This window comes from Labeo rohita, chromosome 10 (assembly GCF_022985175.1).
Source record: "Labeo rohita strain BAU-BD-2019 chromosome 10, IGBB_LRoh.1.0, whole genome shotgun sequence".
Classification (NCBI taxonomy): Eukaryota; Metazoa; Chordata; class Actinopteri; order Cypriniformes; family Cyprinidae; genus Labeo; species Labeo rohita.
The window spans coordinates 17,661,477-17,678,137 of NC_066878.1; the positions used below are offsets into that span (position 1 = coordinate 17,661,477).

General features: G+C 35.5%; 1 protein-coding gene across 2 annotated transcripts in view; it reads right to left on the reverse strand.

Moving 5' to 3' along the window:
• Positions 1-1,085: 1,085 nt before the first annotated feature.
• Positions 1,086-16,661, reverse strand: part of cdc37l1 (cell division cycle 37-like 1) — a 19,926-nt gene continuing 4,350 nt past the window's right edge. Inside the window, exons 3-9 of one of the 2 annotated variants that reach the window (XM_051120899.1) lie at positions 9,336-9,605; positions 9,001-9,097; positions 8,803-8,918; positions 8,572-8,694; positions 6,123-6,296; positions 4,274-4,345; positions 1,086-2,307 (exon numbers count right to left, since the gene is read on the reverse strand). In XM_051120899.1, coding sequence (XP_050976856.1) covers positions 2,194-2,307; positions 4,274-4,345; positions 6,123-6,296; positions 8,572-8,694; positions 8,803-8,918; positions 9,001-9,097; positions 9,336-9,605 — 966 coding nt within the window. In that variant the 3' untranslated portion in view covers positions 1,086-2,193. The remainder of the gene's footprint in view (positions 2,308-4,273; positions 4,346-6,122; positions 6,297-8,571; positions 8,695-8,802; positions 8,919-9,000; positions 9,098-9,335; positions 9,606-16,661) is intronic. The other variant, XM_051120900.1, reaches the window with a different exon arrangement.

Consider the following 16,661-nt stretch of genomic DNA (forward strand, 5'->3'; position numbering starts at 1 on the left):
CTTTGTGGGTAGCGCGCTGACATGTAGTGCTGTTGCGTTTCAGGTGTCCCGAGTTCAAGTCCCAGCTCGCGGACCTAGGAATGAACACTCGTAATGAAGAAGTTACCAGTGTTCTACCATTGTTGTGACATGCTGTCAAGTATGGCAACCCATACTCAGAATTTGTGTTCTGCATTTAACCCATCCATGTGTTGTCATAGCAACGTGATACTTTCTTTTTCCTTTTCCGTCTTTCCTAATTTTAAAAAAGTAAGTATACAACTCACACATACTTAGTCTTATTTATGTCAAAATAACATAAAATGGCATGAAAACATGGTCTGTGGGTGTTTCAATGAGCTTTGATGACTGATGATCCGAAAAATTCAAAAATCGTTAATTACTTTATGAGATTCATACTTGCCTTTAAAGGAACACTCCACTTTTTTTTAAAGGCTCATTTTCCAACTCCCTCAGAGTTAAACAGAGTTTTACCGTTTTCGAATCCATTCATCCGATCTCCGGGTCTGGCTTTAGAAAACGGTAAAACTCCACTGTTTAACTCTAGGGGAGTTGGACAATGAGCCTATTTTCAAAAAAAGTGGAGTGTTCCTTTAATAAACACAATATTAATTACATTGTTAATATAAAATCAATCCTTCTTATTCTGATAGTGTAAGTAATGTTTATGTAACCAAGAAAATGTGACTAGGAAATGGATTTACATTTAATTTTTTTTTTTTTAAAGGACTTTGTCTCCTAATTTCAATATTTTCTCAGCTGCTTTCAAACGTTTGTTTTTACAACAACTTCACATATATTAACTTATTAAGATCATTAAATTTTATGACCAGTGACTTGTGTTCCTTTTGTTCAGTGGACGTGCCCAAAAAGCACGTATCGTACATTTGATCCTTCTTTCATTCTTTCAACCCTGCTTTGTCAACCAAAAAAAGCTCCTCCCTCTAAAAACCACACGTTTTAGGCCAGTTTATTACCTGCAAGTAGTCCAATGTGAATCCCTCACACAAAGAGCACGTTTATAAAATGCTACAAAGATACTTCAATAACAACAAACTGCAAAATAAAAGATTTCAAGTCAGCAATACTGTGGGTCTAAAGATTTAATTGAGGATTTGATCTGATTGCAAGAACTTGCACAATGTCATCACAGCCATCAGTTTATATTACACGAAATGTGGTTCGCTGTATATGGTCGTTGTGCAGTACAAGCAATGCAAACTAGCTGGATGCGATAAGCAAACAGCATCGGCGGTGTTTCAATGCAATTACTGCAATCAATACAAGTCAGTTTGATAGTGAGGCAAAATGGCATCTGAAAGTCTTATTTGTTAGGATAGATCACTCAAAAATGAAAACGGTCATTATTTACTTGCACTCATTTTGTTCCAAACATGACTGTCTTTCTTTAATGGAAAATGCAAGAAGAGAATGCTTCTCGTTTTTGACCACATAATGAAAGCCAATGGGGACCAAATCAGGTCAAATAGATTTAGAGCAACATGAGATTGAGAAATAATGACTTTTGCGTGAACTATACACTATTTGTCACACTTGACCTGCCACACAGAACAGTTTCTTTCATTGTAGGTAACAACATTATATTGCTGCTTTTCATGTCATACTACCAGACCTGCAAATGAGGTCTTATTTCCATCGTGAAGATAGCAAAATGGGAGGTCCTGCTTCGCCTTAGTGTCGTTTGTCTATCTGCAGGAAGCCGCCCGTTATCTGCCGCGTCCACACACAGATGACACATGAAACAGTTCCCAGATAGCAGCTGGAGTTTGAATGTTCAGTGGACGTTGCACATTACAATCCAAAGATGGAGATATGAAACCACACAAAAAGAACATGAGGAAAAAGCTTGATCTTATTATTTTTAAAACCAACTTATGGCAAAAAAAGATTCAAACTATGAGTTTTTCCTTTCCTTTGTATGTACCTTTTCTCACAATGCTAAAACGGAAGAAAAAGTTAGCAACAGAATTGTGCACAAAAATATCAGTGCCTCAAAATACAGTTCCCGATCTCTTTTAAAATACTTTCTCTTTTAAACAAATATAAAGTGCAGCACACATTCAGGCACGGATACGAAAGAAAAGTCTCTGAGCACAGCCCTTGTTTTTCCTGTCCAGTGACCCAAAACTGTTTTCCTAGTGAAGTTTCGTCAGGAACTGATAGTCTCCACTGCTAAGTCTCCATCATTCTCCACTCGTCTGTTTCCGAACTCTCTTCTTTGGAGGCTCGTGGTATATTCGTCCAAAGTCCTGCCTCCAAACAACGCTTCACGTGGTATTCTGCCACCTGTTACGAGAGAAAAAGAGGATATTAATATATAACAGGAAAAAACACTTGCAGATCAGTATGAGAAAAAGGAAGTGAGCTGTATGCTGTTAAAAATGCATATAGTTCACCTAAAAATGTAAATTCTGACATCTTTTATTCACTCTAGGGCAGAAATGATTCCTCAAAGTAACTCTATATACAAAAATCATCAAGGCAGATTACACAGAAAGTTAGAGAATATCAAAGGAAGAGTGCCTGAGCATGATTACAAATGTGATACTGATTTTTCGATGATATTAATATTAAGAGACTTACGTTTTAGACAGCATATTGCCTGTTTTTGCTCTATTTCGCCAACAAATAACCATTACAAACACAACCACACCACTGTTTTGCGTTTTTAAACAACATGATGGTATTTCGTTCTTGAATGAATCACCCGTTAAATGATTCAGTTCAATCGTAATGACTCACTTACTTAACAGTGACTCACTGTCACCTACTGGGGGTTTTGATTTCACATTTAAAGTACCTTCATTTTAAAAATACATGTAAATATCAGTATTCAATGTTTTGTTTAAAATAAAATATTATTTATGCATTTGTAACTGCAAGTAATTGATATATTAGTATTTGCATTTTGAATGTAATTTGGCTAATAAATTCATTAAATGGGTTTAGTTTTCATGGTTATAAATGTATGCAATTTCAGCAATAAAAATGTAAATTTTTCTAAAAAGGAAACAAATTAGTTGTTTATTTTAAGAGACCTATCTTATTTTCTCTTGTATATTTAGTATTGCTCTTTAATACAGAAAATGACTTCTTATCCAATTACTCGATTAATCAATGGAATAATCGGTAGAATACTCGATTACTAAAATAATCGATAGCTACAGCCAATTCACTCATGTTGGTCCAAACCTGTATAAGTTTCTTTCTTGCATTGGACACAAAAGAAGAAACTTTAAAGAATGTTAATGCTGCCCTTTTCCATACAATAAAAGTGAATGGTGACCAAAATCACATTTAAAATTTTAGTAATTAATTTAAAACTACAGACAGTAAAACTGTAAAATATTTAACTTTTAAAACAACTGTTTTCTATTTGAATATTTTTAAAAATGTAATATTAATTTTCAGTATCATTATTCCAGCCGTCGGTGTCACATGATCCTTCAGAAATCATTTAATTATTATTATGCTAAAAAAATAGTTGTACAGGTCAAAGTTTTTGTGAAAACCTTTTCATTTTGGAGCTTGAAGGTCCCTGGTCCCCATTCACTTTCATTATACGCAAAGGAGCAGCATGAACATTCTACGAAACATCTAATTTCATGCTCTACAGAAGAAAATTAGTTATACAGGTTTGGAACAACATTTGGATGAATAAATTGCATCATTTTAATATTTGAGTATATATTTATCTCTTCAACTATCCCGGTATAATCTGCACATCTACTCTTATGCAGATCTACAGGGCAGGAAGAGGGATTATAGGTCAGCCTGGATTCTGATGAATGCAATGCTCTTGCAGATTAAAGCTGTTATGCAATCTTCCTGTGTCCTTTGGCTCTCATTCAGCATGTCTGTGTCAAGTTCAGAGCATGTGCTCTCTTTGTGGTGACACAGTGAAAGTGTTGGAGGAAGTGTTCAAAAACATGCAAAATTTGCTTAACCCCTAAATGTCCCTGAAACATGCCTTAATGTCTTGGTTACACTTTAGACAATGCTGCTTTAGCAAGCACTAAAGCCATAACATTACACCTGAATTGAAGAGTTCAGAACCAAGAATCATTTCTTATTCAGAATTGATTCAGATGGAGCCCTGTGCTAAACTACTGCAACAGCAGCATCATAACACCGCTACTAAAACCACAATAAAAATAGTCAATAAGGAACAGAAATCAAACCAAAACCTAAGTGGTTATAAAGTGCTGCTTGACACGTTCGCATAAATTACAGCATAAAGCTCCAGCATTACCTGTGGGTTCATGCTGCTCAGCACGTTCTGAAGAATCTGCATATCTTGCATCTGGATGCATGTTTTCAGATCCTGCAAATTCAACATTTGACTCATTTTATATAAATTTAAAAGTTTTTGAACAGTACGATTTTTAATGTTTTTTTTTTTTTGTAAGAAGTCTCTTCTGCTCACCAACCCTGCATTTATTTGATCCAAAGTACAGAAAAAAATAAAATTGTGAAATATTTTTGCAATTTAAAATATCTGATTTCTATTTGAATATATTTTAAAATGTAATTTATTCCTGTGATCAAAGCTAAATTTTCAGCATCATTACTCCAGTCCTCAGTGTCTCATGATCCTTCAGAAATTATTATAATATGCTGATTTGCTGTTCAAGTAACATTTCTTCTTATTATTAGAAATTATAGAAATTAATACTTTTATTTAGCAAGGATGCTTTAAATTGATCAAAAGTGATGATAATACATTTATAGTTTTACAAAAGATTTCTATTTCAGATAAATGCTGTTCTTCTGAACTTTATATTCATCAAAGAAACCTGAAAAAAAATTCTACACAGCTCTTTTCAACATAATAATAATAAATGATTTTTTGAGCAGCAAATCAGAATATTAGATTGATTTCTGAAGGATCATGTGACTGGAGAAATGATGCTAAAAATTAAGCTTTAAAATCACAGGAATAAATATATTTTAGCAGAAGAAACGTCTTAAAAAAAAAAAAAAAAAACCCCATTAAAAATCGTACTTGTGTTCGGTGTGTGTGTGTGTGTGTGTGTGTGTGCGCACCTGGTATTTATCATGTTATGGGGACCAAATGTAAATTTTGACCTTGTGGGGACATTTGTGAGGTCCCCATGAGGAAACAGGCTTATAAATCATGCAGAATGAGTTTTTCTGAAAGATGTTTATATAGTCATAAAATAAATTATTTCAAACAGATGCTGTTCTTTTGAAATTTCTAATGAAAGAAAACTGATAGTTGATTGTTGAATGTTTTCAAAATTGGTAATCAGAAATGTTTTTGGAGCAGCAAATCAGCATATCTGAATGATTTCTGAAAGATCATGTGACCCTGAAGACTGGAGTAATGATGCTGAAAATTTACCTTTCATCAGTTATTTCAAACTGTAATAATATTTTACAATATCACTGTCTCTACTGTATTTCTAATCAACATTCTTTCATTCTCAATTAAGTGTGACAATGCATACAAGTCCTGCCAGTGAAATCTCACTGGTCCAAAATCATTTTCTACAGGCCTGTTTACACCTGGTCACTTCATGTGTTTTCTCTGATCAACTAGCTATCCGATTGTGAAAACACCAGGCGTAAATGCCCTCCGGAATGCTGACGAGACAGATTAAATCCGATCGCTCAAATCACTTGATGTGGTGGTCTGGGATGCATTCCAGGCGAAACTGGACAAGGCTACACGACATCAGATATATCACATATGACAGTGCTAATCCAACATGCATTGCAGGAGTAGAGGATTATCTCTAAAGCAAGCTGATGTGCAAAATGCTGCAAATGAAACTAAAAGCAAGCCCCAGATGCTCAACACACAATCATCTTCATTAAAAGTAGTGAGAATAACTCATCTTTCCAATGCTGATGCTGCACTCTCTCCTCTTGCAGTCTTTGTTCTTAAAATTAGCTGATTATGAATAAAATTCAGTGCATATCTGCTGCTTTTGTTGATGTGAACTCTGCTAAATTTGCATATAGTGTGTTTGCTGTGCTTTGGTTGCTTCATACTCATTTTTTTTTTCTGTCTGTGAGGACCACGAAATGACTTGATTACAGGACATAAAAGTGAGACATTCAATTATCTTTCCTACCGGTGGCAAAGACTCCAAAACCTCCTTGGGGTCGAGGCGACGGCCTGGCGGTGTGTTCTGGTGCACTGTATCCTTTGGGGTTTCTCCTTTTGATTTCATGGTATACTCTTTAACCCTTTGCTTAAAGGCGCTGAGTTCTGTGTGGAAGACGTCCAAGTATCCCTCCTGCCCTGCCTTAAGAAACAAGAGCAAAACAAGAAAATTAATCAAAATGCATTCAGTAAAATCTGAGTTAGGTTTATCATATGACATGAATTTCTTCTGTGTTCATATTGCTTAGTTTCCTGGCCTCAGGCTGTCAGTTATGCCATGTCTCTCTCTAGTGGTCACTGACATTATTGCATAACACTCACTCTGACTACTGTAAAACCAGTAATATCGTGAAATATTATTACAAGGTAAGACATTTGATATTTTAAAGGTTTTAAAAGTTTTTCTGCTCATTTTTTTATTTTAATATGTTAAAATGTAATTTATTTCTGTGAAGTAAAGCTGAATTTTCAGCATCATTCCTTCAGAAATCATTCTAATACAGGGCTCTACAGTGGGACCATTTGTGACTGAAAACTACTGCGTGCGACTATGGAAAAATATTTATAAGCACTAGAGCGACTGACCCGATCAACATATTTGTGTTTGTGCTGAGGGAAGCTTCAAAAGTTTCTACGTGTTTTTGCAATGTTGAGTACTGTATCACAGACATATGTTACCATTCCTTTCATTAACAAAGTGTAGAGAGTGTAAATAAGAGATTGATTGTGCAGTGTAGAGAGCTTTTGCTTTATTCAGTATCTTTGTGAGATCGCAATGAACTAATACGACTGACAGCTTTTAATGATTTTTAAGGGAGTTTCTAAATGAGATATTGATTTAATACAACAAACAAACAAAGAAGTTAATATTAAGTGACTTACATTGTCTGACTATAACACTATTGCCTGATTTTGCACTATTAAGTCATCAAAAATAGTTTGAAACAAGTCACAACTGAGCCGCTGCACATCTCAATTTAAACAGCAGTGTTTTGTTTATGAATGAACATGTTTTTAAACGAATCTAGTGAGTCAATGATTCAATTTTCCATTCATAAAGACAGTCACTTGCTTTATTCCTGAATGAATCAGCCGTTTGAACGAATCAAATGAATGAATGATTCAGTAATTAAATCAGTTGCTGTCACCTACTGGCAGTTTTAGTTTCATTTATCTTTTCAGTTATTTAAATCATGTAATATTTCTATATTCAAAATTTTATATTTAAAAAATTAATCTCAACATGAATTTATGAATTTGATTGCACTCATGCCACCTCTGAGCCTCATTAGACATGAAAATACACCTACAAGCCACTTTTGTGTTCATCTGTGCCATCCTTGTAGTACAAATTAATTTTGTTAATTAAAACTGATTTCATTTGATTGGTAACTTATTCTTATTCTACTTGTTCTTATTCTGTTGTTTTAATTAGACATTTTAAAAAGCTTATAAAATATAACAATAAAAAAATTGACATAATAGATGACATACTTTTAATAAAGTTAAAAAAAAATGCCATTACAAAGGTAAAAACAAAATTCCACTGTAAATCACTTTAACATGGTTAACAATTTGTTTGATTATTGATAGAAAGTGCTCCTAAAATTTGGACTGTGCTCCTAAATTTTTTAAGTTAGGAGCACAAGTGCTCCTAAAAAGAAAAGTATGCGAAGAGCCCTGTAATATGCTGATTTGCTGTTCAAAAAACATTTCTGATTATAATTAATGTTGAAAACAGTTGTGCTGCTTCATATTTCTATAGAAATCGCAATATACTACCATTCAAAAGTTGAATAGTAAAAAAGTAATAGGGGTAAATTTTTCATTAAAAAAAAATTAATAAATACAATTATTTTGCATTATACTGACATTAATAATGTTACAAAAGACTTCTATTTCACCAAAGAATCATTAAAATAGCTTCCAAAAATGTTAAGCAGTAGCAACGGTTTTCAACGTTAATAATGAGAATCATTATTAATTGAGCACCAGTAATAACTGCTAATAAATGAGCAGCATATCAGCATATTTGAATGATTTCTGAAGACTGAAGAAATTATGAAAATTCAGCTTTTCGTCACAGGAATAAATTACATTTTACAATACATCACGATAGAAAACAGCTATTTTAAATTGTAATAATATTTCATAATATTACTATTTTTATTGTATTTTTGATCAAATAAATTCAGCCTTGGTGAGCATTCCTTCAAAAACATTAAAAACAAAAAAAAACCTAATTTGGTCCAAACCTTTGACCAGTAGTGCATTTTTGCATATAACATGAGGACTATTTTTACTTTATTGTATCTCACTGGCTAAATAACTCAGGTACACTAATAGATGTGAAAAGTGCAGCAGTGGTTGAACGTGATCTCTGCAGCATTGCAGTACACTGCAGATGTGAGTCTTACTTTGGCTTTCTGAAAGAACTGACGGAAACAGCCTCTTGGGTCTTGCTGAGAGTTGCGAGCCATTTCCAGAATAAACTGCATGACGACTGCCTGATGAGCCACCTGCTCCATTAAGGCCTCTTTCTGCAGAACATCCAGACTTTCAGTATCAGCAGTAGGTCACGTAGGGACACAGTATACATACAACAGAAATAGTATTTTATTCTGAACATGACCAGAAAGAGCACTCACCTGTTCTCCCTGTAGACGGAAGCACCACAGGATCAGGTAATTGGCCGTTTCTTCACAGATGAGGTGGTGGTACTCTGCTAGAAAGCGCTGACTATCATCCCACCTCCTTAACATACCTGTCCAATCAGAACACAGATAACAAGCTCTATTAAAATGAACCTCCATTGACAGACATTTAAATCAAGCTTCATGACTTACCAAAATGTTTCAAGAGTTGTTCATTACGCTGGACGAAGCTTATGTTCTTATCGTGATCTGACTCATTAGGCCAAGACTGTGAACTGTTTATGATACTCTAGGAAACAACAAGAAAAGGGGCATCAGCAATCTACACATGAACAATTATTAGTGTGCTAAATTCAGATTTTGTCCAAGGACATCTGCCATTCCGAAATCATCATAGGCCTCTAAAGGGGAAATTCTGTTGTATGCTTTATTTTTAGACTCAGAGCTCAGTGGAATGTATCTTACAATGCATTGATAAGTATGACATGAACACCAAATGACTTTTCTAGAGTGCTGATATGAGATACCTTGTCAAACACATCCCGGCTGGACTCGGGACACAGAGTGGGGCTCCGTCCCAGCATCCTCTCTTTATGTCTCCACTCCTGTTCGGTCTGTGAGAGCTCTGCGGAGGAGGCCAGGGCTCTGGCGTGCTCCTGCTCCACAGACTCTGAGCTGTGGAGCTCCAAACCGCAGAGCTGGTTCTGCGCCTCGGCCAGCTGCCACTGCGACGCGATGGAGGCCTTCACACAGCGCTGCTGACTCAGGCACAGAGACGCCATGCTCTCCGCACTGGGCTGTGATGGGATGCAGAGAGATAACGGTCACAAAGCCTTGAACAAATCAAATCAGTCTCAGGGCTCTACAGTGTGGCTATTTCAGTTGCATTTGCGACAAAAAGCACTGCGTGCGACTATGAAAAAATATTTAGGAGCACCATGTGTGACTGACCCGATCAGCATATTTGTGTTTGCTCTGGGGGGAGCTTCAAAGGTTTCTACGTGTTTTTGCAACACTGAGTAATGCATCACAGACATATCTCATCAATCCTTTCATAAACAAAGTTTAGAGAGAGTGTAAATAAGAGACTGATTGTGCAGTGTAGAGAGCCGCGTTGATTATAATGGAATTTTGTGAGATGTAATGAACTAAGATGAGTCGCAGCTTTTAAATGAGATTTTGATTTTGTAAATGAGATATTGATTTAATACAACAGTTAAATAAACAAGAACTTAATATTAAGTGACTTACATTGTCTGACTATAACACTATTGGCTGGTTTCCTAGTCAAAAATAGTTTGAAACAAGTCACAACTGAGCTGCTTTGCATCTCTAAACACAGCAGTGTTTTGTTTATGAATAAATTTGAGTTTTTAAACAAATCTAGTGAGTCAATGATTCAAATTCTCATTCGTAAAGGCTTTATTCCTGAATGAATCATCCATTTGAACAAATCAAATGAATGAATGATTCAGTAATTAAATTAGTGACTTGCTGCCACCTACTGGCAGTTTTAGTTGCAATTTTATCTTTTCAGTTATTTAAATCATTCAGTATTTCTGTATTTTATATTTAAAACATTAATCTCAACATGAATTTATGAATTTTATTGCACTCATGCAACCTCTGAGTACCATTAAACATGAAAATACACCTACAAGCCACTTTTGTGTTATTCTGTGCTACTTCTGTAGTACAAATTAATTTAGTTAATACTGATTTTCAATATTCTTATTGTACTTGCTCTTATTCTGTTGTTTTAATTAGAAATTTTAAAAAGGTTATAAAACATACATTTTAATAAAAGGTTTAATTTTCATAAAAGCTTACATACTTATAATAAAGTTAGAAACATGCCATTACAAAGGTAAAAACTAAATTCCCCTGTAAATCACTTTAAGCAGTCAAATATCACCTTGTAATGGGAAGCTAATTTTTTGATCAGATTTTTTGATTATTGATTAGAAGGTGCTCCTAAAAATTTGATTGTGTTTCTAAATTTAAGTTAGGTGCACAAGTGAAGCACAAGAAAAGTAAGCGTAGAGCCCTGCCTCAATGACAGAGACATTACAAATTTAGTTGCACTGAACTTTTAACCATCAGTGATGCTGATTTTCCAGCTGTTGCCGGTGCACTCACATGCACTTAAAATACTCCGTCATTTTTGCTCATACAGATAAAAATAATACATCTTTCGAATCTGTAAAGACTCTACGTTTATTTGTGTGCACCTGAATAACAACAAAACGCGCTTTTGTAAAATAACTGTGCTGTCTGGGTCTCTGTGAACTTGAGTGCGAAACTTCAAGACTCTGTGTATACTTGACTTACAGACATGAAAAATGTATCTATAGAGAGTTCAATGTCTACTTTTAAATGAACCAATTCAAACAGAAAGCAAATATTCTCCGATTGTGTAATCCATATTAAACATGCATACAGGCATATCCACTACTGCGGAGATGACAAGTCAGTGTCACCGAAACAGTGTTCCCTGACATAATTATTATATCTGCCGGTGCGCTATTGCAAGCTATTTTTGTGTGCCCTTGAGCGCTTTTTAGGCTATGTAGGCAATTAAAGGCTTATTATGATGATGTACATGGTTTTTTAATAATGCTTGATATGAACGACTACTAGTCCACCTGAAAAATAGTTGAAGGCAGCCCTAAAAAACAGTAATATTGTGATTAAATGCAGCTTTGGTGAGCATATGAGACTTCCTACATATACTTATAGAGACTTCAGGGTCACATTTTATATTTAAATAGCACATAACAATCCTCTAAAACTGTTTTTTTTTAGGTCTGGTGTCCTGCAGAGTTTAGCTCCAACTTGCCTCAACACAACTGCTGGGAACTTTCTAGTAAGCCTAGTAAGAGCTTGATTAGCTGGTTCAGGTGTGTCTAATTGTGGTTGGAGCTAAACTCTGAAGGACACTGGTCCTCCAGGACCGAGTTTGGGCACCCCTGCTCTAAAAGAATACATTTTATGTAACACTAGTATGTCTTCAATAAGAATCTTGATATAACTAGTGATGTTAGTAAGCTAGTTTGCAAGTTTTACTTTATATATGCTTTAATTAGAGCAACATTTAGCCAGAAAAAAAATGTGTATTATTTTACACATTTACATGCTTGGATATCATCATTTTTTAAATTAATTTTATCAAATATTTTTAGAGATTGGTGTTACAATTTGTCATCATTCACCATTTTTCCCTATGCATGTGTCAGCCTTTAAAAACAACAGATAACCCTGGATCAACCTTTTTCAAAACACCTCTAAATATATATATATAACCCTGGACCACAAAACCAGTCATAAGTAGCACAGGTATATTTGTAGCAATAGCCAACAATACATTGTATGGGTCAAAATTATTGATTTTTCCTTCATGCCAAAAATCATTAGGATATTAAGTAAAGATCATGCTCCATAAAGATACTTCGATTCCAGATTTTCAAAAGTTGTATCTTGGACAAATATTGTCCTACAGTACAGGTGCATCTCCAAAAATTAGAATATCATGAAAAAGTTCTCTTTTTTTTGGTAACTTATTTCAAAAACTGAAACTTTAATATATTCTAGATTCATAACATGTAAAGTGAAACATTTCAAAAGTTTTTTTGTTTTTCATTTTGATGATCAGAGCTTACAGCTCATAAACGTTAAAAATCCGGTATCTCAAAATATTAGAATATTTCCTAAGGTCAATCAAAAAACAGATTTACAAAACAGAAAAGTTCAAGTTCTTTAAAGTATGTTTATTTATGCACTCAATACTTGGTCGGCAGAACAAATTACAGCAAATTACTTGCTCGTAGCACGAATTACAGCATCAGTGAGGTGTGGCATGGAAGCGATCAGCCTGTGGCACTGCTGAGGCACTACTGAACCTTCAGATCATCTGTATATTGTTGAATCGATTGCATCTCATCTTTCTCTTGAAAATATCCCATAGATTCTCAATGGGTTCAGGTCAGGCATGATGGCTGGCCAATCAAGCACAGTAACATCATGGTCAGCAAACCACTTGGAAGTGGTTTTGGCACTGTGGGAAAGGAAATCAGCATCTCTATAAAGCTTGTCAGCAGATGGAAGCATAAAAGGCTCCAAAATCTCCTGGTAGATGGCTGCATTGACTTTGGACTTGATAAAACACAGTGGACCAACACCAGCAGACGTCACGGCACCCTAAATTATCACTGACTTTAGAAACTTCACACTGGACTTCAAGCAGTTTGGATTCTGTGCCTCTCCAGTCTTCCTTGATTTCTGGAACATGAAATTCAAAATTTACTTTTATCTGAAAAGAGGACTTTGGACCACTCAGCAACAGTTCATTTTCTCCTTAGCCCAAGTAAGATGCTTCTGATGTTGTTTCTGTTTCAGAAGTGGCTTGGTAGCCCTTTTCCTGAAGACGTCTGGGCATGGTGACTCTTGATACACTGACTCCAGCTTCATTCTACTCCTTGTGAAGCTCTCCCAAGTGTTTGAATCAGCTTTGCTTGACAGTTTTCTCAAGCTTGCGACCATCCTTGTTGCATGTGCACCTCTTCCTACCCAATTTCTTCCTTCCAGTCAACTTTGCATTTAATATGCTTTGATACAGCACTCTGTAAAGAGCAACCCCTTTCAGTAATGACCTTCTGTGACTTACTCTCTTTGTGGAGGATGTCAGTGATTGTCTTCTAGACCATTGCCAAGCCAGCAGTCTTTTCCATTATTGTGGTTTCAAAGAACAAGAGACCTGGAATTTATACTGTAGGGATGGACATTTAATGAAACTCAAATGTAAATATTCTAATATTTTGAGATACTGGATTTTTGACTTTCATGAGCTGTAAGCTCTTTTCATCAAAATTAAAACAAAAAAAACTTTTGAAATGTTTACATGTAATGAATCTAGAATATATGAAAGTTTCACTTTTCGAAATAAGTTACAAACAAAAAATGAACTTTTTACTATATTCTAATTTTTTGAGATGCACCTGTATATTGTCCAGGGTCACACACACACACACACACACACAGTGATATAATGTTCCAGCAAGTCAGTTTGATCTCTTACCAAAAAATAATGTCAGAATTATTCAGTAAAATAAAATTGTTTTGCAAAAAATGAGTACACCCTCTTGAAAGCTAGAAAATAAAACTATGAAAATTGATGCACAGGCAAAAATGTTGAACCAAAACATTTAAGGATGAGTAATTTCTTGACAATTAAACGTGTTATATAACTCACTGAATCATGCTCAGACTTAAGGCTGACAACAGTTGAAGCACTTGAGAGGGAAATGTCAGAAGACTTATTTCTTAGCACAAAAGAGGACAATAATCCAAGAGGAATGCCAAATTGTTGTTTTAAATGTGAAAATAAAGCAAAAGTAACACTCAAAACAATGGCCCCCGAAATAATCAAGCCTTCACTTTAAGCTTTCATTTAACATAAGCGATTTATTTTGCTAGAAAAAGAGCGGGAGCAAGTGTCTCAGACTTGGAAAAAAAATTTACCAAAAGATTGAGTTTCATCTCATACAGTAAGATGTGCAGAAGTGGCATTGCTTGGACTTTGTCCACACCAAAATTACCTAATATAACCAACGCAAAATAAACTCATTTAGGCTTTTGCAAGGCATGTATTTACTAAATATAGACCTCTGGGAATCCATACTCTGGTCTCATGAGACTAAGTCAATCATTTCAGATCTAACAGCATCCAAAATCATATGGTGTTGCTCGAGGAGTACAGTGAGAAGGTCCTGCTTCCCACAGTGAAGTTCAGTGGTAGTAATGCTCTTACATATGGATGCATGAGTGCTAAAGGTGTGAGGGAGTTGTGCTTTATCAATGACTATATACAGTCTCCCACTGAAGGGCGTTTAAAGAGATTGTCCTTCAGGAGCTAAACAAGATAGATGTGACAATTTGTCATGAACTTATACACTGAATTAGGGGTGGGCGATATAACCAAAATCTTCTATCACGGTAGAAGCAATTTTCTACCTCGATAACGATATATATCACAATATAGTAATTTGTATCTGAAAATGCATAAATAAAAATTCAAACACAAAGAAACTGTTTTATATAATGTAATTTTATTTAAACTGCGAATTGCAGCATTACTTTAAGTTAAAAAACAACCATACTGTTTACTGCAAGTGTATCGTCAGACTCATATCTGGCTGCGTTGAGCGGCTCGTCCACAGATCTGTAGTCGTTGCGAAGTGAGCGACATCACGAAGCTCATTTTCCACTTCGCTACGGCAAGACATGTATAAACTTGGCAACTCCACTTGGTGAAAATATTTGCGGCTTGGCATTACGTATCTCGCATCCAGTGTTTTCACCAAAGCTTTAAACCCCTCCTTTTCAACTGTGTGAATAGGTGCCATGTCTTTGCAAATGTGCGTTGTAATAGCACGCGTTATGTCTAACCATCTTTGAGATTTCTTGTTGTAGGGAATTGCATTTGCGAAAGACGCCGTTAAGGAAGTTTGTACGGGATTTTTGGGCTTGCAAGCGCTCTGTGATGATGTAGATGAGTGGGCTGAGGTTTGCCGCATTTTTTGACTTTGGCCATATTCGTTTGGATGCTTGGATTTGAGATGATAGAAAAGGTTTGACGTGTTTCCACCGCTTGCTAAAACAGTGCTCTTGCATACCTTGCAAATCACGTTCGTCTCATTCGTATCACTTTTCCTATACCCAAACCAATTCCACACCACAGACGATGCACCTTTTTTCTTTACAATCTCCTCGTTGTTGGTTTCGTCACATGTAAGCGAACTCACCGCTGCTGCACGTCTTCTTCCATTGTCGAAGTGAATGTGTACTGCGTGGTTACGTAACGTGCAACGTCACGTGATCCCAATCGCGATTAAGACGATAGACCAAAATCTCTATCGGTTGACAAATTTCTACCGGTTAATGGACCTTTATCACGCCGGAATTGAACACCGGAAGCGCTTGTCGAAGCAGTGTAATTCTTCCGGTTATGTATATTTTCAATATGCTGTAATCACTAGTTGAATAAAAGCCTGTTAAAATGAGCATCTGCAGGATGATTTCAAACTCCGGACATTTTCAGAGACAGGCGAAGAAATATTCTGATGATCACTGTGCACAGAATTTTCCAAACGCAACGGAACTTGTAGTTTTAATCGAACGTACCGATCTGAGAAACCCATGGCTCAAAAACATGCGTGACATGCGTGTGTGAGACCTGATGAATAAGATCAGAATCAACATGTTTATTCATTTGTATTAAATTTTAGTCTTTATTCTGTCATTTTTCATTCACAGTCATTTCACTGTGTGTAATTCACGTTTATGCCGAAATTCTTAATTAATACTCAAATCACGCTGTCAACGCATTATACTGTCTAAGATTAATTAGCTAAAATGTTCAACATTGTTATTTCTTTAAGGCAACGCCTGCGCATTCATTCATCAATTTTAATACCGCTCTTATGAAAATTAACCACGGTATGTGTAGTAAAACTATGGCAATACAAATGGAAATCAGTCCACGGAAAAAATAAAAATATAACATGGTTACTACATTTACTATAGTAAATCCATGGTTCATTTTGTAAGGGGGTTTATTTAAAATGTATTTTAGTGTAAACAGGTATAAAATATGATGAGAAAGACATTGTTAATGAGAAGACGAAAATGACTGCAGCAGATTAAATTTATTTATTAATCAGAATGCACATTTGAAAGAGAAATATATTAATAGGAACATTTCAGCAGGTGATATGAGATGTAGGCCTAAACATCCTCAGTTTTGAAATGCATACTCCACGCGGACGTGCTCCCGCGTAATATTTTAGAAGGACCTT